At 34.1% G+C, this 23,137-nt stretch overlaps 2 protein-coding genes across 4 annotated transcripts in view; one reads left to right on the forward strand and one right to left on the reverse strand.

The window, feature by feature from the left end:
• The window catches only part of LOC136980983 (unconventional myosin-XVIIIa-like), a 116,959-nt gene extending 107,482 nt beyond the window's left edge, over positions 1-9,477 (forward strand). The window contains exons 31-33 of the mRNA XM_067277183.1: positions 480-563; positions 9,080-9,218; positions 9,295-9,477. Of these exons, the coding sequence (XP_067133284.1) occupies positions 480-563; positions 9,080-9,218; positions 9,295-9,362 (291 nt within the window). The 3' untranslated portion in view covers positions 9,363-9,477. The remainder of the gene's footprint in view (positions 1-479; positions 564-9,079; positions 9,219-9,294) is intronic.
• Positions 9,478-11,952: 2,475 nt separating this feature from the next.
• Positions 11,953-22,853, reverse strand: fabp (fatty acid binding protein). Of its 3 annotated transcripts, none has more exons than XM_067277252.1 (4): positions 22,698-22,853; positions 12,589-12,761; positions 12,423-12,521; positions 11,953-12,340 (listed from the first exon to the last, which is right to left on the reverse strand). In XM_067277252.1, exons 1-4 carry the CDS (start codon positions 22,765-22,767, stop codon positions 12,287-12,289), a joined length of 396 nt encoding a protein of 131 aa, XP_067133353.1. In that variant the 5' UTR covers positions 22,768-22,853; the 3' UTR covers positions 11,953-12,286. The 3 variants fall into 3 exon arrangements, with proteins under 3 accessions (XP_067133353.1, XP_067133352.1, XP_067133351.1); XM_067277251.1 differs by lacking the exon at positions 22,698-22,853 and adding an exon at positions 14,870-15,021; XM_067277250.1 differs by lacking the exon at positions 22,698-22,853 and adding an exon at positions 13,461-13,610.
• Between the last annotated feature and the right edge of the window lie 284 nt (positions 22,854-23,137).

The raw sequence follows: 23,137 nt of genomic DNA on the forward strand, positions 1-23,137 counted from the left end.
TACAATCAGTATCTGCTTCTAATGCATGAAAAAACTTTTATTGCTGGACAAGTTAACTAACAATTATTTATATAATGGTGATTTCTAATTAATCAGTGATTAGCAGATTATATTTTGATGGTAGTATAGTTCTGTCTTTTATGTAGAAATTGAAAATATGGAGATTTTCAATTTCTACATGATAATGATATGACATGATATGATATTTAAATTAAGATGCTTCTGTTGTTTATGTTGCAAATTACCAAACTTTGAAGATTTTTAATTTTAGTGTATTCAACTTGCATTTTCCCCAAGCTTATGCTAAAATATGCAAAATTTTATGGATTAAATACACCATGATCATATCTAACCATCAATAAGAGTATTGTATTTATTAATTATCAATATTTTACTCATAAAAAATAGCTATTTGGCTTTTAACTTGCATTTTAATCAAATTATAATGTAAAAGTTGAAGGTAGAATATTCCCCTCTAGATGTCCTCAGATCAGAAGCTATTGACAGACCAGCATGAACAAATTACTGAACTGGAAGCTGAGAAACAGACACTTAAAGAACAGGTAGGCTCTAAGAGAGAAAACAATTATTGTTAGGGAAACTTTTTATCATAAATTAAGACTAAATTTGAAAAGGAAAATTGTCAATTTAATAAGATCAATTTTATTCTAGAAAAGTATGATTTATACAGCATACACATTCTATAGTCTGGTTAAATTCAGAACTTCCCACGAAAAGAATTTAGTTTTAAATTATTGCTATTAATAACTAGTATTATGAAGATAAATTCTTGAAAACATACAATAAACAATATTTTCTGTATTTGTAAGTCTGTCATAATATATTTTTCCATAAATATAGTAAACTAGATGAACTAGAAAATCAATATAGGTCTAAATTGTTTATTATTATATTATAGTCAGAATATTTGTGAATAAAAATTAATATTAAATAAGTAATGAAATCTTTAATTTTATCTCTTCTTATTCATTCAAATACTATATTATATCAATATAATAGTAAATATTATAGATTTTTAATATAAAATATTAAATATTTTAGAAATTTCTTTACTTATATAACACACAAAAATGTTCTTAAAAAAATTGGTTTTTATTGATTCATCTTGCTACCGTTTTCATGCTGAAAATATTTTTATCTCTACATGTGAATTATATTAATATATACATAAAACTATACAAAAAAATAATAGAAATTTAAACATATCTATATATTGCTCGATATATTTATTAACTTTTGTCTTTTTGCAAAAATTGGAAATGATGATAAATATATTAACTGATATTTTCCTATTTTTTTTACATAATGACATTTTTTTAATATTATATATATTGATGTATTTTGTCAGCAGTTTATTAATTACATTTTAATAAATTATAGAAAGTGATATTAGAAGATATATTCACTTTCTACTATATGTAATCAAGTCAGCATTACATGTAATTAACTGAATAAATTTAACATAAATAAAAATTGGTGTCTCACCTTATCTTAATATTTTAATTTGTCAAATGCAGATGATAATAAATAACAAAATCTTCTGTACTGTAATAGATAATATATAAACTAGTCAATCTACTGTACGTAGCAAAGAACTTTTTAATTATGTATATTGTTACTAATTTGTGTAACTTAATATTGTAGGGTATATCACACATTAGAGACTATAACTAATTTGTTTAATAACTAACATATATCTGACCATTATATTAACTTTTTAATGTAGAGATATTTTGTATAATGTATATCCATAATCTACATATAAAAAAAGTTGCATATATAATGGTCCGAGTTATCGATTTATCATCAGCTTTTAAATTTACAACGTAAAGTAGTAGTCATTCGAGTATATTTTTTTTATTATTGAATTTAATATTGAAAATTCTGATCATAAAGCAAATATTAGTCAAACAATACAAATCTACAAACAATAGTTACGGTTTTAAATTTTTACTGTTTAAAATAATAAAAAGAACTGCTATTTGCATAATTGGGAAAATTTACATTTCCAATAATAAACACAATTTTACTGGACATTTTCTACGTAACTCGTCACGAATCTTAATATTTCACTGTTAGGATTGAAAGGCAGATCAGAAAATATTTTATATGTTTACAGTGATGAATATTATATTATTACTGTAACAGCACGATTCCAAAATTACTATAGAAAACTTTTTTTGTTTACTTTTTGGCAACTTGGAATCCATGACTATAGAATTCGTTTTACAAGCATTCCTCGTGATGAGTTTTGTAGCTGGAAAGTGCTTGGGCATTTTTGAGTATATATTTCGCTTTTTTCCCCCTCTGTTAAAGTAATTTTGATTTTGTTTTCTCATTTGAGGAATTATTTTAATGTAAAGTTAAGTATTAGAAAAAACTACATGCAAATTTGTTAATTGATAACTTTCACATTAAATAATTGCTTCTGCAAATTTTGATAATTCCTCTCTTAATGAAATTTTTTTTTTTAATGCATTTTTGTACAGACTTGTTCCATTGTGTTTTACAAAATAGTTGCAAATTTAAAAAATTTCTCTCAAATGACAAAGAAAGTAATTTTTAGTAAAGCAATCTGTAATGAAACAGTTTAAAGTGATATATTTTAAGAGGCAATACACTAATTATATTTCAAAAAAGCACTGAAAGTAGATGAGAAATAATTTTTTTTTTTTTTTTTTTCAATTCAATCCATCTTTATTTGTATTAGGCCTATGCCTGTTACAAGGGGAGTTTTGTTCTACACACTTTAACTAGCAATTATATAGTTACAAATTTTTAACAAAATTATACAAATTATAAATAGATTTTAACTTAGCCACATGGAAAGAAAAAAATACATTTCTTTTTCCGAGGAGCACTCATTTAAAAAATTTTAAATCGAAACTTTGTCTTAGGACTATTGCTTTTCCGCATCCACAGACCAGATGAAATTTAGAGAAATTTTCACGACACCTCGGCCATTCACTTTTAGAATAGATGTAAATCTTGATTTAAATCATTATTACATCATTATTAAGGCGAAGCTGGGCAAAGAACCTCCTAACACCAAAGGGAGATTAAGTAACTTATAATTATTGATATTTGGGTAATCCAGTATTATATTATATGAATTCGGCAGCTTTCGTGACCGGATATCCTCCGCGTCCAGTACCAATGAATTCTCCATTACGCTTCTAGTAAGCTGTCTACATAATACTTCACTAATCTCCGAAAGGTGTATAATCGGCCCCATCGAGAATCCAAAATTATTGATTATTCTAGTCAGTTGACTTACCCAGTTCTTTCTCGATTCTGAACGTAATGATTTCCAGTATAATTGGTTCAAAAGGCTAAATAACAGCTGTCCGCTGTCTCTTACCTTCATTAAAAATTTTTACGCATCACTTAACCAACATTGACGTCATTCTAAATCTATGCAATTCCAATCTCAGAATGCTTCCAGGGATTTTATAGTCCAGTAAAAATACTCTCCGTATGAACTTAGTTGAATCGTCTCTAACTTCTGATATTTTGGCAAACACCAAATTGGGGCTGCATAGCTTGTTGCGTTAACAATTACTGAAAACAATTTAAATTAAGTTTGAATGTTTTTCAATTTAATTTTTGAAAATAGCATTACTAAACTTCATATCAACTTATTTGCCTTGACCAGTGAGACCCTGACTTGTTTTTCAAAGGACAGCATAGGGGTCAAAATTATCCCTAAAAACTTTATTTCATTGACTATTTTTAATTCCTCTTTATTAATATAAAATAACATGTTCTTCTTTGAAATCCTAGAACCATTTCTAAACACCATGATAGCCGATTTCTTCGGATTAATATTCAATTTTAATTTATTAAAATATAAAGTTGTTTGCTGAATTTTCCTCCGTAGAGCGGCAGCAGTGGGGGCGATTATCACAATATCGTCTGCATAAACAATGGAGTGAACTATATTAACATCAAATTCCAACCTCTCCTGCTCACACCTCTCTATATCAACAGTCTGGCGACTCATAAAAAATATTTAATCTGAATTACTTCTTCCAGATTTAAATCATACGTAAAAATATTACCATCTTTTATGAAATAATCGTCTCTAACCTTTATTTTATGACCCTTAGCTTTTTCTTGACTTATCATTAAAGTTAATTTTTTCCTTCTGATCCTGGATCTCTTGCATAGATCTGCTATAAATAGAAACTTTCTCTTTCCTGTACCGGATAACTTTGACCTCTTTTTCCAAAACTCTCGCAAAATCGAGTTTCTCTCATAGCTAGAACTTAATAAAATTTTCACAATAGATTTATCTTCTCCATCTGACACACTGACCACACCATCAGGCAAACAGTCAGGTAATCCTAGGTCGTTCTTAATATAATAATTAATTTCATCCGTGAGATCGTTTGTCTTGAACGGGAAGTTCAGGACTATAATATTGTTCTTTACCTTCTCGTTTCTCAAAGAATCAATTTGAAACTCCAGCTTACCTTGCAGTTGTTTGCCAGACTTAACTATCTGGTCGAGGTCGATCACTCTCTGGACGGCTTTATCCAAATCCTCTCTCAATTCTCTATTCTCTTTCTTTAGTGATGTTACTTCTGCTTTTATCGTACTTAAATCTGATTTTAGCTGTACAAACTTTTCCTGAATCAACTCGTATATTCCTTTTAAAGTGTATTGAGTCTCTTCCGTTTCACATTCTTCTTTTTCCGCTGCCGATACAAAGTAGTCTTGAATATTTGAGTCTCTCACTATCCCACTTTTAGTTTTAGAAGGGGTTTCTACAATTTGTTCTTGTTCACCATTCTTCAGATTTGATAACTCATCTCCTCTCTCTAAGACTTTCGCGCTACCTTTCCGGGGTCTTCCACGCCTCTTACTTTGCATATCTGCACGATCAATCTCCTGAGGAGATCTAGCCAAAGGCCCGGGGTTAGACTCTATCCCCGCCATTTGCAATAAACACCTTATTAAACTTATTCTTAGAATATTTGTGTATTCGTGAACTTTCTGATACACCATATTCAATTACTTTCCACACTGCTACCGTAAAACGTCACTTCTAGCCTCACTTGAAAAGTCACCAACACCGTCCACGACTCCCCTTCATTTCTCGTAGATGAGAAATAATAAGATTTTTCAAAATATTCATGCATATAAAGTAACTTACTGGACAGTAACCGATTAAGTGGTAACAACACTGCTTAGCCAGTTTCACATCATTTAGATCACATATTCTTAATAAATTAATAAAATAATTTAATTATTATTTCCAAAATGGACGTAATTGAATGTGAAGTTAAATGTGTTGTTGATGACAGATTGGTCTGTAGGCAGTGATGTCACAGATTTGTTTGCTAAAATAAACTTTTATGGTCATTCAGTTTGTATTCTTTTGAGAATTTTCCTATAAAATACAGTGGAATAGGTTTGTAGGAAAGAATACAACTAAAAAGAAAGAAAAATTTTCTGAAAAAAGGTTGAGGGAAAAAAGAAATTCAATGACATCACAATTCCAAAACACCTCACACAGATTTTAAATATATATAAATTATGATTGTAATTCAAAATAAAATTAATATCAGTATGCACATTCAAATTTTAAGTGATGTACTCCAAATGCTATATTTTAACTTACATATTGATATTTGTATTAAAATGGAATATAGCATATAAATTGTCAAGAGTTTTGCACCTCTGTCATCTTACAGACAAATGTTACTTTGTAGCATATACTAACATTCAGTGATCTAAATGAGGACTACTAAATATCCTTAATCTTGGATGTCCTGCATAAAACTGGGCCACCTTAAATGACGAAGTGCCGATTACGAAGCTTCCGTAACGTTTTGTGAATAAAACAGCTTTCAGAGTTCCTTTTTCTAATTTGTCCTTTTTATCAGAATGAAAATTAAATAATTTACTCAATTAGCGAGCTGGCATTAGTGATTTTACGTGGGATGCACCATATATACTGTTAGAAATTCTTTTGTCTTTGTTGCAACGACTTCAGGAATTTCAAAATTTTGGTATAAAATTATCAATCGATTGCAATCGTTGGCAAACCAGAATACGAGTACAGTAAGACCCTGCTTAACGTGGGGGATGCATTCCTAAATGACAGAGCACTAAACGAAACAGCGTTAAACGGGGTCATCTTAACATGTAAATAAGGGGGATACGTGAAACAGAACAGAGAATAAGAAAATTTATCAGTTTTTTTTTGTTTTGTTTTGTTTTGTAACATTTATTGTTAAATACTTTTTTATTACATTAATTATAGACTTATTTATTGCTAATATCGAAATTTATTCATAAAACATTCATGAAAATAAAAAAAAGTTTGAGTAAAGAAGTTATGTTTGTGATGAGGAAGGTTCTTCCTCATTTGAGATCTTTTGTTTCTTTGTGAAGTCATCTAACGTCGTTTGCCTTTTCCTGTTTCGTTGAGCAAGCAGTTGTCGATAGCAAGACATCACATCCATGACACTTTGTCTTCAGAAATGCTAATTTTGTCATCTTCATGCACCTGTTGTTCTACTAATTCTTTTAGATCGTCATTGGAAAAACTTTCTCCAGTTGTAACTTGCAATATTCTGCGCATTTATATTATCCAACCCTGTTTCATTAGCTAGCTTGACAATTTCGTCGGCATCAACATCTCTTGTGTCAGCATCCTTGCTTAGCTCCGGCCATACATTCTTCCATACTCCTTTCAAACATTTCTCAGTCACCTCATTCCAGGAAAGATTGATGCTGTCTACAGCATCCATGATATTCTAGTTTTTCCAAAAATCTCTAATGGATTGTTTATCTGCTCCATCTGTTTTATCAATTAGTTGTCAGAATATCCGCCGCAGATAATAAGCTTTAAAATTTGATATTACGCCTTGATCCCAACACTGCGTGCGATCTCGGGGAATTTCAATACTACCGCCTAATACCGAAACAGCGTTAAGCGGGCTCTTACTGTAGTTGGAATTGAGAATTTGAACTTTTAGGAAATTTTTTCAAGCTGTTCTTAATAGTTCTTGTCATATGGTGTTGCCTCTATTATATCAATACAATATTTCTGAGCATCATGTCATTTAACTGTTCTTATCGTATCCTTTCTGTTTGTAGTTTTCTCACTTTGTATTGTGTAATAGCCTATCAATCATCTTACATCTTACGTAATATGGGGTGTGTAAAAAGTTGCCGCAAAGTGAAAAATTTGTGGCATCAAAGTTATACTTGTGGCAGTACATACCGGACCCGTAGTTGTATGTCCCACGTTTTCACTTTGAGAACAAGTGGTAACACCATCTACCACAGAAGTTCTGGTTTTTGGAAGACTTCTTTGCCGGTCGTATAATCTCCCGCAGAATCTGGCCTGCTAGATCTTCGGACCTCCGGAGACATTTCTGTAGGAGAAACTGCAGTATCATACATAAAACTTCGCTTTTATTAAAACTTAGACCTTTTCCACTGCACAGCGGCTTTTAGACATCTTATAGTAATGTGAAAAATTTTATTCAAGAGAAAATTTGAAAATAAATATATTTAGTATGTATTGTTTTTCATTATTCAAAGCAAGTTCCAAGTTTTCTCCTATTTCTGTATTTAACAATTACACAAAGAAAAACACCAGCAATAAAAAATTTTAATAATCTAAAAATAAAAGCTTATTTTCTTTTATAACAGGTGAAGTCCAAATGATTCGACAATCAAATATCTTTATTAAACATTTATATTCTTCGTCGGGGTATAATGCCGCCAAACTTTAAAAATTATACAAGAATTTTTATTAATACTGTATTAACAAATAAAATATTTTTCAAAAGGAACGAATGAATTTTTATGAAATATGATGTAAATGTGTGTTTGAATGTTCTAAACAAAACTTTACAGGAAAATAATGGAGTTATCAAATATTAAATAATTAAAATTTAGTGATATAGCAATAATAATTAGGTAGGGATTATCAACAATAAATAAATAACAAGAGGGCATTATTATTTTTGCCATTAACCAGGCTTTTGGAAATTCTCTTTAGTGGGACAATAAGTATTGCTACTAATTTTTAAGTATTTCTAAATATTATTCTGAGCTGCTTTTATGTATGTGTATATATATATATTTGTCTTATTGCATTCAATTTTTTATAAGTTGTTAGTTAAAAATGATTACTTATTTTTCATATTGCATACACAATAGCAACATTGTTTTTAAAAGTATACCACTGACTCATTTCTATCCAATTATTTTGTATGAGATATTAATCAAACAATATAAAAGTAAATTGTTTGTAGTGAATCATGCTACACAATCACGTTTGGTTGATACACATTGGATAAGTGGTATTTAAACTGTTCGGATTTTATTGTTCGTCAATAAAATTCTTTTCTGTCGGAAACGAGCGTATTTGAGATAAGACGTTTAGTTTAAATTGTAAATCTAATTTTGCTTATTTTAAACTAAATGGAATTTATTTAGCGAATTCTTATCTGTCTTGTAATTTGATCCCGATTATTCATATTTGCATTATGTAGATCATAAAGGAAAAGACCCGACACTGCAGTTTATAACTTTAAATTTTCCTTAATAATCTACATTTCTTTAATTTAAATACAGAAATGGAACTTACTAAATACTCCGGCTGCCGGTTTTTCTTTCATTTTTACGTACATTATTTCTTCGTCGAGAGATATTAGAGTAAAATAAATATTAATGTACGAATCACTGGTAGGATGTACTTATATTACTGCAAATTATAGACTCACCAAATCTTGCACTATGATTTTGGTGACATATTATAGTCTTTCCCTCCCTCTTTGTTGCTTTCAATCTTTTGAAAGCAAAATGATTCTAGCTTGACATTTTATATATACTTCTAAAGGAATTATTTTAATTGCCCTATCACTGAATTATGTATAACTGTAATACATGTTAGATCTTTCCCCTTCCTTTTTGAGAATCCATCTTTGAATATAAAACCACACAAAAAATGAAATAATTTTTATAGATATTTAGTGAAATTAACTGCACTTTCTCAATATTCCATTGTTGTTATAAATATTTCATTTGTTAGTTATCGGACCTGACAAATAAAGTTAGAACAAATGAGTGGACATCCCGACGACATTCACAAAATTCATCAGCTAGAAGGCAGGATCCGCGATCTGGAGATGAGGTTAGAATTAGAACAGACCACCAGAGCCAGATTGGAGGTAAAGACTTTTGAACATCATTTAAAATATTAAAAATTTAATAGCACGACGGTAACTTTTAAAATACGTAAAACAGAGTCAGCTGCACAGACTGAAAGAACAGTGCGAAAGAACGAGGCAAGAGTGCGATTCTCTACACAATAAAGAAGTGCAATCTCAGGAGTCGTCGAGAAGACTGCAGAGACAGCTGAGAGAATTACGCGAAGACTACAGCGCTCTCCAGCAGAAAGAGTCGGAAGCTTACCAAAAGCAACACGAATTAGTACGTCCGTTCTTTCGTTAATCGATTTTTTAAAACGTAATATTTAAAAATGATTTTTATGTTAGGAAATGGCTTTAGAAAACACCGAAGCCGACCTGCAGGCAACGCGAGCCGATCTCAGATTGGCCTGTCAGAGAATACAAGACCTGCAACACGCCCTGGAGGACGACATAAGTTCGGAGACGGACGTCCCCGAAGACAGGTAAATAAATCTACGGAACACGCCAGGGTCAAAGGTCAAAACCTCACCCGAATCATTTCTTTTTAAAGCGGATCGGAGAGCGACGGCAGCATCGACGTGTCCTCGGTGAGAAGCCATCGTCGCTACGTTCCGATTTCCCGTCGACTGAGCAATTCGAGCAACGAGGGGAGTCTGGAAACCGCGCTCCATCTTTCTCGCACTTCGTCTTTCGACCACGATTCGGCCTTTGGCAGTAGGTATGATTTTATCTAAGCATGCCGGCCCGTTCAAGCTCGAGCATACTTATTCACTTTTTCCTGGCTTGCAACATACTATTAACAAGTAAATAACTGTTACTAATATAAAATTCGTTACGTTTAATATCAGGTAAGAGATATTAACACGCGTTTTGTCTTTATTAATTGCAAAATGAATAGGAATAACGTACTAACGTCTGTGGCTTTCTTGATAAATAAGAATTAATCTGGATTGTGTCGATTTTATAGAAAAGCTAAAGAATGCTTTGCCTTAACGATTGCAGGATGGACAAGGAGACCGATATCGCTGAACGAAGTTTCTCTCCACTGAATGGAGAACGGACGTCTCCGGATCACAAGCAGTCGGACGTCGCATGAATACCGAGGTGCTAACAAGTTAGGAAAACAGTCCGTCCCTTGGCGACAATTTTTACTTTCTCAAATAACGTAGGTAACTACTTCTGAGCGTTTCAGTTTAACGGATATACCGACAGGACGGTCACAAACCAAAGATACTTCCAAATAATAACACGCGCCCATGCAAGATTCTCTGTATTTCGGGGCGGTTAGAAATAATCCGCAAGTAATTTTAACCGGTCAAAATATTTAAATACGATATTTTTGGCATCGTCTACGTTATCCATCATCCGTTATTAAAGTAATGTACATTAGGAATCGACCGGTGGAAAATTTGTTTTCGTTACGAAAGTCCGAATTTTTAATCGTCGTTTTTTACCGGGCCAAAACATTCGACTAATTTTCTATGGCACCAACCAGGCTTTCCTTTTTTATCGACGACGGATATCCGTCGTCGACTGGTACTTAAATCGAGCGGCCGGTAACCACTCTCAAGGTGCTTCCTCTGGTAGTTTAAGAAACAAAATTATTATATAAAAAACTAGTCATCTCTTTCGAGTGTGTAATATGTATAATTAAAAATTCCAAAAATGTCAAATATAAATGTCAATCTTTCTATATTTTTCTTGGGTTGTTTGTTATACTGCTTTGATCTGCAATAAGCCTTATTACCATGTGTACGAGTCAGTTATTTGTAAAATGACTTATTGTGATTAATAAGATCTTTATAAATCATTATTTAATAAATACAATTTTGCAGATTTCATTTAAACTGCAAAACAAAATAATTATTATCTAAAATTTTTTGTAGGATAAAATTTTATTAAATATAAATTTTCCTTATAAACAACTTATCTAGACTCTTCGTTTGTCTTTCCGTAAAGAAACACACAGCACTTACCCGCGTTATCTCGTCTCGTCTAACGAAACAACCGATAGAATTTAGTCAATTTATCGCCATTCGTTTCAACATTACGATATTAATCGATAACGATTTCTTTTAATTACGTAATGTCTACACCTTTAAGAGTTTCCGAAATTCGTTATTTCATTTTACCCGGTGACATCATAAAGCATCTCTTTTTTCCTACCTATGTCGTTTTAAAAACTGTCGTATCGAGACTTTGGCTGCATATCGGTACATATCAGAATTTATCGAGTAAAAAATTAGATAATTGTTGTAAAATGGAATGGAAGTTACGTGCTTTTTAAAGTAAGACAAACATACAGAAAACCGTTCTCTACAGTTAAATTATTTTTAAGAAAAGGAATTTGTAACGTAAACCAGTTCTTAGAATCATGCGACCGAATAATGTTTACGTATTTACCGTAATTTAACAAGTTTACGACTATATTTAGGCGTTCTTACTAAAAGATTCCATACCATCGAGGAACCGCGTGGCCACCTCCGGGCACACGCATCTAATTTAAAAACACACCAAGCAAAACTTGCAATTGTCCAGCTTGGTGCTTTTACGGTTAAAAAGGCCCCCGCCGTTCGCCCTTTCTATTTTTATCCTCCCACTCCGCCGGTATGGGGGACTGCCCCCGAACGGTACTTTATCTTTCGATAGTTAAAATTTGTTGCCGATTTAAGCGTCAAATGCATTTTCCGTAAAATAAAGCAATTACCGGGAGTTTAATTTGTAAGAATTAGAAGGGAGCCAAGCCACGAGATAATGTGTCGTGGACAATTCGTTTATTATAAAAAAAACGTTACAACGTGGAATGGTGCAGTCAACAATAAAAAGGAAACGTAATATAATTTGGTTTTGGCTTTTCTCGACTCTTTGGTATTTTCGAACGCATCCGCCGACGCCAACGAACGGCAAAAGACGTAATAATTTTAAACGGCGGCTTTTTAAAACTACGATGTACAAAAACGGACAAAATGAACGTCGTATACTCTAAAATAACGGCGCGTCCTCCTACAAAACGGATAACTCGAAATTTCGAACACGGAAACAAAAATAGCGGTGGCGAGGGGACGGCCCGGGTCCACACCTGCGTCTCATTCTGCTCTGTCGTATATTCTGGTGGACACGATGTTGTCGACCGTGCAGATCTGTAAATACAAGGACGGAAAAAGTTCCAGCAAACGAACAAATCGAAAAGAAGAGAAAATGGCGGAAGGAAGGGAGACTCACCACTTTCAACTTTTCGCCGTCCAATTCTCGGGTGATGACCACTTCCTTGTCTCCGAACTGCTTCTGGATCAGTTTGTTATCCTCCAACGTAATCACCGTCTAAAAACGGAGCCGGGGATGAATACGCGGTTAATTAATTACAAAGTATAAAGAGGAGGGAACAGACCTTGACCACGCTTCCGTCCATGCGGGTCTCTTCGAACTCCTCTCCCAGTTTGAATTTGATTTCGCTGGTCTTGAACGTGGTGATGGTCTTGATGGACCAGGCGTCTCCGTCCTGCGAAATCTCCACCGTGGGTTTGGAAGTGGCGCCCAACTTGCGCATCACCATCCCCACCCCTGAAAAGAAATTCGTCCGTAGGTATAACGTTTTACTTCTTTCCACCGTTCTCGGCTTTAACTCGAGCCTTACTTCGATACCGAAATTTGAAGGAAAATCCGAGTTACTATAAAACACCAGATATTTCATTTCGCGCGCATTCCACACAAATCGGGCTTTTGCCATTTCTAAGGTCACCGAATACCGCAGAAAATTGTAATTTTTAACTCGAATTTTGCGTTTTACGTCGTCCACCGCATTTTTCCGCCTGGACAATTCGCTCTTCCTTCGAAAATCTTCAATTCTCGCAGGAGGAGGATCCGTCCGTCGACCGCGGAAAGGGTCAAAGGGCGCCGACTTAGAACATACAAAAAAACCAACTTTTCTGCGCAGACCGTTCGTTCCCTTCCCGTTTCCCCTGTTATCGCCGGCCCGGACCCGGCCGAATATCGTTCCTTTTTATAATCCGACCGAGAATATCGAAATTGCCTTCGCTCTTTTTAACCGTCTTCGGGTTCTGCCGGCCGAGAGCAACGAACATTAAAAAGTCGTAAAGTATACGGCAAAATTCGCGTGTATATATACACGCGAATTTTGCGGTTCGGACGGGAAAAGGAAATTCCGGAAAATTGGGAGCGGGAAGGGACGGACGCCGGCACGTGCCGGGAGAAAAGGGGGGAAGTGTCGCGTGGGAGGAGAGACGGGAAGGGAAGACTCACCGGTGGCTTTCATGAACTCGTCGAAATTTTCGCTGGAGACCAGCTTGAACTTTCCCAGAAGAGCCGACATGACGCGATTGGAATTTGGGTTCGACTGCCTGGGGATAGACGCTCCGCGGTTTTAAATACTCCACGCCCCAAACGTCGGACCCGCAGATAAAGGGGCCGCGTCACCGTCCGTTCCGAAGTCCGATCCGTCCCTCCGTCGTCTTTTCCGCCGATCTTCGTTCCGGGGCCGAAGTTTTATTTGCCGTCGCGATAACAATTTAAAAAAAAACTTTTTGAATCACTCCTTTATCTCCCTTCTCCCCTCCCCCTCTTACGCGTACTCGCCGCTTCCGTTCCCCTAGGCCTTAACGGAATTTACACGTTGGCTTAATATTTTCGCCGGATACCATTTTTTCAACGAACGAAATATGCGTAACGTTTCGTTTCTTCTTCTTTCCCCCCTCCGATGCCCGCCCACCCATTTGGCGGGAACGAGCACCCAATCCGTAATTTATCAAGACGCGCCGGTTTCGCCGTTCGGCCAGACCGCGGCGCCTTCCAGTCACGTGATCGGCGATAAATTATTTTATTTTGGGAATCGACAGACGTCGCCCGTGAAATTCTTCCTGGGATTTTACCAAACGTCGAACGTCATTAAGCCTCGAAAACAACAACGACAAAGAAAAGCGGCGTTAAGCTAAGCGCCATTATTATTCTTATAAATATATGTTTTCTTTTTCTAGTTTCTTTTCGTTTAGCGGACGTTACGACACATCCCGTCTGGAAATTCGGAAGCGAATAAATATGTCCGCGCACGATCGAGACCAAAAAGAAAATCGGTCGGACGATAACGTACGATAATCACGTGACGTAGGCGGGCGAGGGGAACGACCGAAAAATCGGAAAAAGTCCTTTACGCGCAAACGATTCCCTCGACTTGTATTTGCCCAGACAAAAAAGAGAGGAAAAAAATGGAAATTTCTTTCGTATTAAATTTCTTAGAATTAGGCGGTAAGCCGGATTTCGAGGGAGAAAGGTCTGGCGGGCGGCAGACTGGACCCGTTCGGAGAACAATGGGAGACACAAGAGAAAGGTAGACCACGTGCTTCTCCCTCCGCCCGGTCCGATTTTTTTCCGCCGTCGGATCGATGATTCCCCCACGTCCACCATTTTCCCATCCGATTTAATTTCCGTAGAGTCGGCTCCGGCGCCGGAATTTCCGTAGAGTCGGCTCCGGCGCGTAGCGTTACGCCGGCGACGTTGGAGGGCGCGTAATAAATCGAAACGTTCTTGGCAAAATGGATAACGAAGATTATAATAAAAATTGCGGCCGGAAACGTCGATCGAACGGCCGGATCCCGTCGGAAGAAGCAGCTTATCTCCGTCTTATCAGATAAAATGCGACGGTTTCCGTTTCTTACCCAGAGCCTTCATGAAGTCTTCGAAGTTCTCGCTGGACACCAGCTTGTATTTTCCCTTTAAGTCGGCCATTTTACAGCTCTTTTCGTCGTCGCTTCGCCGGAACGGACTGCTCTCCGGCGTTTCTTCTGTCTACATTCGATGCTTCGCCGGCAGCGCCATCTGCCGTCCGTTATCCGTATCCCGGTCGGATCTGCATATTTGGCATTACTAAAGGGCCGTTTGCGGCCTTCCCGCCGTTTTGTAATTAAGGAGGCGACGACGTAAATTCGGATAAGCTCTTCGCCTGCGTAAACCATTGGCGTACGCCGTAGAATACTCCTCGAAAAATATCAGAAAATGGCGGACGGTAGCCGCTGGGAATAACGGTCCGTTCGATGGAAAAAATATAAAAATTTCGCGGACAGAAACGTTTAAAAATACGAACGCTTCGACCATTAAAGTTCGTGACCAGAGATAATAAGGCTACTATTTATTGGCGGAAGTTCGATATAATTCGGTAAACATTAAATTCCCCGGCGAAAAGAAAACAGAATTGAACAGTGTTTATTTTCCTTCCTATTAAATTTAGAAACGACGAGTATCGCGGATGCTTTGGTATTCGAAAAATCGTTCGAGGAAATCCAGAATTTAAAAATCCAATTCGGTGGGAAAAAAATAGCCACGGGCTTCTCTCTGCCTACTCCAAAACGACTTTCTTAAGGTAAAAAATTCCGGAGAAAGCTTTAAAGATAGGCGAGTACCGATAAAAAGTCGTACCAGTCGACACCAGAAAACATAGGAACCGAAGGGAAAGACTAACGAACGTGTTAGAAAAACGTACTTCGAACGACGGAAGAAAATCGCTCGAATTTCGGCCAATTAACGTCTCGATAACAAATTCGGTAAAGTCAGTTGTTAGTTTCGGGTCATTTGGGAATTTCGGAATTTGTCCCCGTGAGTGTTCGTGTTTCGTAGAAAAGGGAAAGACAACCCCCGCAGCAAAAACGGTACATGTATTTAGAAAAGTGAAAGAAAAGTATGTTTTCGTCCGTTTGCCAATGAAATTTTGCGCAACAAAAAGTTGATACCGGAGAAATTTTTTAAATATTCAAGCTAGGTTAAATCAATATTTAAAGAAACAAAAGTAGTGTCAATTAGCCGACATTAAAACGTATCGAATAATAGTGTAGGCCTAAGTTATATAAAAAGATAACGATCGTTTTCGAATAAATAACGTAGAGAACGTCGATATATATTCCCCAGAATTAAAACATCGCAATTTATTTAATATCGATTAATTAGCGTTATACTCGTATTTGCGGAAAATAAACCTAAATGATAGAAAAGAGAGAGAATATTCAAATTTTATAGGAGCTTTTAAAAGGAATACATTTTTCGAGTGGGATGGGAAGAGAGCGGAAAAAAAGAAAGAAATCTGTGGAACGGCATAGTAAAGAGGGTGCAAATGATAACAGAGGTCGTAATTAAAGTTAGGAGCAATCGTTGCATACGTGCGAACGCGGAGGTCGTGGTCGATGCGAGTCATTGAACTAAACGACGGCAGTACTTAATGCATTCGTCCTGTTTTTTTCTTCTTTTGTTCACTTATTTGGAAGACAGGAAATAACTCATTTCTTTCCGTAAGCCATTTACGCTCCGATTAAAGATACGAAGGACTATTTTTCTAATTTGTTCTACCAACGGGCAAATCCTACGGACGAATTACCGGATCACGTCCGATAAGGGCCGACATTTTACACGAACGGCGGATATCTTCTTACGCTTTACAACTACCCTCTCGGTCAAGGTCGAATAAAGCGCTGACATTGCGCATTTAAGACCTCTCTATACCGTATTTACTCCGTTACGTATTACACATATCTAGGCCTGTTTCTTATTACTACACTACTTCGTATTGTTCGCTTTGATTTCGTTTCGGCAATTCTTAGGTCTGTGTGAAAACTAGACGACTTTCCTTCGCAATTCGCTTTTTAATACTCCTTCCAGACATTCATTTATTTTATTAACTAAATTAATTTATTTTAAGAGGTATTCTGTATTTATTAAGGCTGGAATTTTAATCTAGAATAACTTCAAATTAAACGTACGCCCATAAAACGGAAGCTTATCGAAGTACCGATAGCGAAATTCTCACTAATTTCCTTAAAAGTCTCTTATTTACCAGAACAAACAGAAAATTAACGCAATTCCTCGAGTTCCGGAAATCAATAAGCGTATTAATGCGAAAAATAAATTCATTTCATTTTCTTATAATTTTTTACTTTTTAATTTGCTAGAAATAAAAGTGGTGGATTAAAAACTTAAAAAAAATTCCCTATTGTCCTCGTTTAACTCATAGAATTTCTCATCCAGTCTCGGATTACGGTGTAACGTGCACCACTCTATCCTCTCGCCCTTTCCCACTGAAACTATTGGGTTGCTAATTAATATAATCTGGGATTTTAATTACAAAACAAAAAAATCGAGTCGGAAAAACCTCGTGTTAAGCTTTACGTAATACGGTAATTAACCGATGATTGTATTTAAGATCACAGATGTATATATATGTAGGCCTATTGTAATAATTATTCGAAACACGTATGAGGAACAAGTTGAAGTCGCGTGCCGAAGTGCCCTCGGGATATAAACTTGTAAACGGTTTGATATGCAAACATAAAAAAACCTATTTATCACCAGTTAGGACGAGCCTACAAGGAAAAAAGTTGTAATTCCGTTAGTGTTGTTGTCATAATCACTACTCGCAGTTTAATTCATTTCGTAAACTTCCTAGGCCACTGTGTTTTAAATAATGCGAATATTTTTGATAAATCTTTGTTACATTTTAAAAACTGATAGGGAAAATACCGGAACAATGGTTAATTACTAATTAGAGACTCAGACGAACTTCCTTAAATAATTATTAATTAATAATAAGAATTGGGTCGGTTTTTTGCATCAATTAATCTTTAATAATATACATATTATTAATCGGAGCGAGGGTTTTTTTTTATCGTAGAGATCCTTCGCTGATAATTGAGAGAAAGGAAGTCTGTAGCATTCTATGTAATTTTTGAACGAGGTCTGTCAATGGTTGATTTAATTATCTGTGTGAATAGCAGTTGGTCGATCAATTTATTCATTAGTGGCAATCAGTAACGTTTCACATCTCTCGACCTTGGCGTTTTTAAAATATTTCTCGATTGTTACTAATATTCACATGTAATATAGATTGCAGACCTACACAAAATTCGAGGTCATCCGACTAAATCTTATCAATCTGGCCTCGTGCTTTATGACTGATATAACATAGATAAATAGCAGATGAACGATGCCTCGCGATATATTTTTAGCAACAGTTTCTAGAATTAGCCTATTACGGAATTCGACAGAACACTTATGTGAGCCGAAATGTTCACAAAAGTCCGAATTGTACGGTATAAAAGCCTTTCGAATTCGAATCAATTTTACACCGAGAGGAAAAGTAATTTATCGAGGAACCGCGGAGAATTTTTACGCAGTTATTAAGACGAGTGATTCGTTGAGAAACTTAAATATTTGTTACAGTGGGAACGCCCAGTTGGCACTTGACTGGAGCTTAAACCGCAGTTTATCAAGATATCGGGCAACGTTTATTCAATTCTGAAACGTGATCCCTCCAACTTAAATTCCCAAGAGAAAAATTATTATTAAATATGCTCTGGGAATAATTCGATTTGTTTTATCGACGCAAAACAATCGCAAACAAAATTCATTTAACCTTTCCATTTTTGTGAAACTTAACTTTCCGATCCATTTGATCATCTATTCTACTTTGTACTGAAAGTGATGGGGATTTTAAGCATTGATGATGCTTAAGCATTTGAAATTATAAAATACGTTTGAGAATTTATATGTTTGCCATATCAATTATTACTGGATCATGGATTTATGATAATGCTGAATGTACTAAATTTCCGAAATTAGACTTCGGGATCGTGTAACGAACCTGAATAGTTCCCTCGAAATATGCAAAGATTGCATTTACTTTATCGTTTATACAAATTGGAAACTTTCAATAAAACTGCATATTTTATCATCATAATATACAATAGAATATGTTGGACAGAAATTATCGACACGAAGATATATCTTAAAACTAGTTTAATGATGGTATTCGTAAACATAGACAAATGTCCTTTTTTCCTATAGTATAACGCGCCATTGATGGTAACGTTTATATTTCCAAAGATCAAAAATTAGAAAAACTTATGATTTAAACAAGTATTCAACATAAGCGGGAACACTACATTAAAGATGATCAAAAATTGTCTAGACATCATGTTTTTACATAATGTCTTCCACCGGCTTAACATTATCGACGTAGGAACGTCGCTCGCACCATGTTTAAAGTGTGTATGTCAACACGCACTACAATAAATTTATTTGCGCTTCGATAAGAGAATCCGGTACGTTTTTATTCAAGGGCCCATGGGACACTTATTAGATCAACAAAGAATTCTCTTGAAACTAAAATTCAACTAAGCTAAGAAATTTTCTAAAAAAAGGTATAAAATTGGAAATTGTTGGAAAAAATCTGTAGATAGAAATGTTATTTATTAAAAGTCAACGATGGCAATATTTCATTTGTATTTACTTACAAATCCAAGTGCATATTTTACTCGTTTGTTTTACTGAAAACATTGCAACAATAACGTAACTTCTATATAAAGCAGTGTTTCTCAACGGGGGCGATTTTTCCATGTTGGGAGGCGATTAGCAACAATTTATATTTTGGGGGCGAAAAACAATTTTCTGGGGGCGATATAGTAAAACATTATATTAAGAATAATTAGATATTTTATTCATTAAATCGTACAATAATTAAACAAATAGCATTCCCATAATCCTTCCACTTTTAACCCTTTTCTGTCACGTGGCAGGAATTATAATATTCGGGGGTCCTGATTAGCCGATTAACAAAATTTTTTTCGAAGTGAATAGGGCGATGCTACGTAACGGTTTTATCGAAGGGGGCGACGATTCGTTAGAGGTTGAGAAACACTGACATAATGCATAAACCAAGAAAGAGTCGTATGAAATTTATTACATATTAAAATTTTGGAGCAAGCCAGATCCTTCACAAAATAAAACAAATCAAGAGATAGATAAACCACTTTAATTTAATATCAAAATCTAAATTTTTCTTTTAGAAACATGTTTAAAATGAAGTAGCGCATTGGCTTGTTACATATACTTATTTAGGAATTTACCTTTATATACAAATAATCAACAACAGCCAACCCGTAACATACGAGTATAAAGCTACCACCAACCAAAGCCGAAATTATTTACCTTTATATACAAATGAATTTCTATATAATACTGTCTCTAAAAATGAAAATCTGCGATAACGAATCATTTTGATTACAAATGAACAATTACTTTCCTAAAAATAAAGGTTTTTTGAACAGTTTTTCAAAATATTACGCTGATAAACAGAAAAGAGACAAACAAGATCAGGACAAAACAAGAGAAAATGGACATTTCCGAAAAACAAACAAGTTCAGTAAGCTGAGGAATTTAGAGATAAGACTGTTAATCTTTTTCTTGATTAGAATAAAGGCCTAACATATTATAGTCGTTAAATCTTCTGAAAGTAAATTTTCATTCCATTAAATAAATATTTACATGCAGAGAAAGATTTACGATAAAAATAGTTTATGAAATGCCGTATAGAAAAATACACTATTCAGGATCATCTGATATCTGTAAATATATATATATATATATATAGTCTATATATATATATTATTTCAGATTTTTTCCAGAATTTTGATTTTTAATCATATTGCAGTTTTTCCAATTAAATTCTAAACAATGCGTTAATTTTAACGCATAATTTAGAATTTAATTGGAGTAATTTAATGGCAACACACAGTACAAAAATTTCAAGTTAAACTTTTTTTGCTTGTCGCATTTCTGTTTCATAAATATAAGCATTTCATAACCGATTTAACTAATTTTCAAGAATTTTTGACTGACTCTTCCATCAGACTTCCGCACAATTCATCTATAAGTCCCTTTTACTGTAGAATTAACGTCGATATTCTTCATAGTGTAGACGTTGACACTAACAATTTTGTCTCAATCGACGATGATTCGTTATTTAGTAGAGAGGCCCATGCCCGGAGTGAGAAGGAACAATTAGGAAGTGATTACTGGCAATATGTTAGACCTCGGTAAAACGATGAAAATAACGTTAACATAATGAATAACCAATTAGAAAATGAAGTTCTTCCTTAAAAAAATTGACACGCTTTATCTCAACGATGAAAACCCTTCAAATTGGAAAAATAACAGATAAGCTAATTAACAGTTTTTAAAAAAAATATGAAAATAAACACAGTTTCCATTGAAAAACAACAGAAATTGTTTATTAAAGGAATTAATCTATCATACTTGATTTTTTTTAAATATTCAATCAGTTACGCACTTTTCGTTAATCATGTTCATTCTCTCTGTATAGCTATCTCCACATGTCTCTAATTAAGAACATATATTAATTAAATGGAAAAATGTGTACACGTTATTGAGGATATTTATAATAATAATAATAATACAGATTCTGGATCGAAAGTGGGAAATCAAATTACAATTTCGTTTCAGAAAATAACGCATTGCAAATGACCTTAACAACTGCCAGATTTTCGATGAAAATCTGTTGATTTTTGACTGAAAATTCACAATTCCTTTAAGGAAACGATTTTAATTTAGTAAATTCTCGCAATTGTTGTATACATTTATCTTCATTTTAACAAATAATATTCTGTTACAGAATTAATCGTATCTAAACAATGATTATTACAAATATTTCCTAATCGTTTGGAATGAAAGTAAGTTATTTGATGCAAAAATCTGCGTGACCGATTTTCGATAAAACGGAAATTTCATTCGAGTTTTTCCTCTCGTATTGATGATATATAATCCGAAATATGGGCATGCGATACTTGTTTTTGTAAGCCAATCGAGGAATAAAACAAACAAGATTTAATATGGTCCATAACTCTATACGTACGTACTACATTCACGTCACATAACATAGTTAAGTAATGATGTTTTTGAATCATTAACGGTGTAACACGTATTAGTTGAACACAGATAATATTCTTTAAAGTATCACTTCAATGAATTATATTTTAAAAAAAATGTTTCAAAAGAACACATGGCGACTGAAACAAGATACCTTTCCAGAATGCTTATACTGCTATATGAGAATCATTATATAAAATAAAAATTTAAATACGAACAACTATTGTATTTGGATTTAAATAATTTTTTTTTTTTTTTTAATTTTTCAAATCATTTGCACCTTCTATATTTGAGAAATTCACAATGTAAACAATAACGAATATTTCTAATTATTATGCAAAAAATTATATGCAGGACTTTTCAAAGGTCGAGAGAGGCCCGAGACACCTTACGGGGGCAAAAAATAAATAAATAAATAAAATAAAAGTTCATTTCTTAATTGAAGAAGAAATGCAACAGAATAAATAATTTACAAAATACGTCGTATATGAAACACGCTGTATAACGGGAATTTCGGAACTTTTTGTATTAAAAAAAAAAAAAAAATGTTTTTGAGGTTGTCCTAGATATAATGTCCCGGCTAAATTTGACCCTATTGACCAGTGGTAGAGCCTCTCTCATTACAAATATATAATGTTTTTAACATATTAAGAGCATAAAAACATTTGAATATGATAAACAAATTTATTAAAGAGAAATTTTGTAACGTTCTCTTGTGTTTAAAAACATACTTGAAAAATTAAATAAGGAAAGAAGAGAGAAGTAAAAACAAAAACTTACCGCAAGCTTGAAGGAATTCGTCGAAATTTTCGCTAGATACAAATTTATATTTCCCGCAGAAGGATGACATCTTGACCAGCTCAACGGATGGACAGATAAACTGTATATTATAGCGCAATTCTTCTGCAAATTAAAGCAGTCATTTTTGTTGCGTCACCTCCGTGTCTCATTCTAACCAATAAAATTTGACAATTATATTCGAGATTGATGCATTTTCAAGGGAATTTATTTAAATTTTATTACTTACATCTCCTGATCTTAATAATATTTAAATAGAATTTTTCAGAAGAAAGAATTATTAATTTTTATTATTAAAATAACATTTTATCAGGAATTTTATATAAATTAAATGATGATTATGATAATAAATTAGCTGTAAAATTATTTTTCTGTCTCTTTTATGATATATATGTATATATATATATATTTTAAATCAGACT

The sequence above is a fragment of the Centruroides vittatus genome, unplaced genomic scaffold (genome assembly GCF_030686945.1).
Source record: "Centruroides vittatus isolate TY-2023 unplaced genomic scaffold, ASM3068694v2 contig_738, whole genome shotgun sequence".
Lineage (NCBI taxonomy): Eukaryota > Metazoa > Arthropoda > Arachnida > Scorpiones > Buthidae > Centruroides > Centruroides vittatus.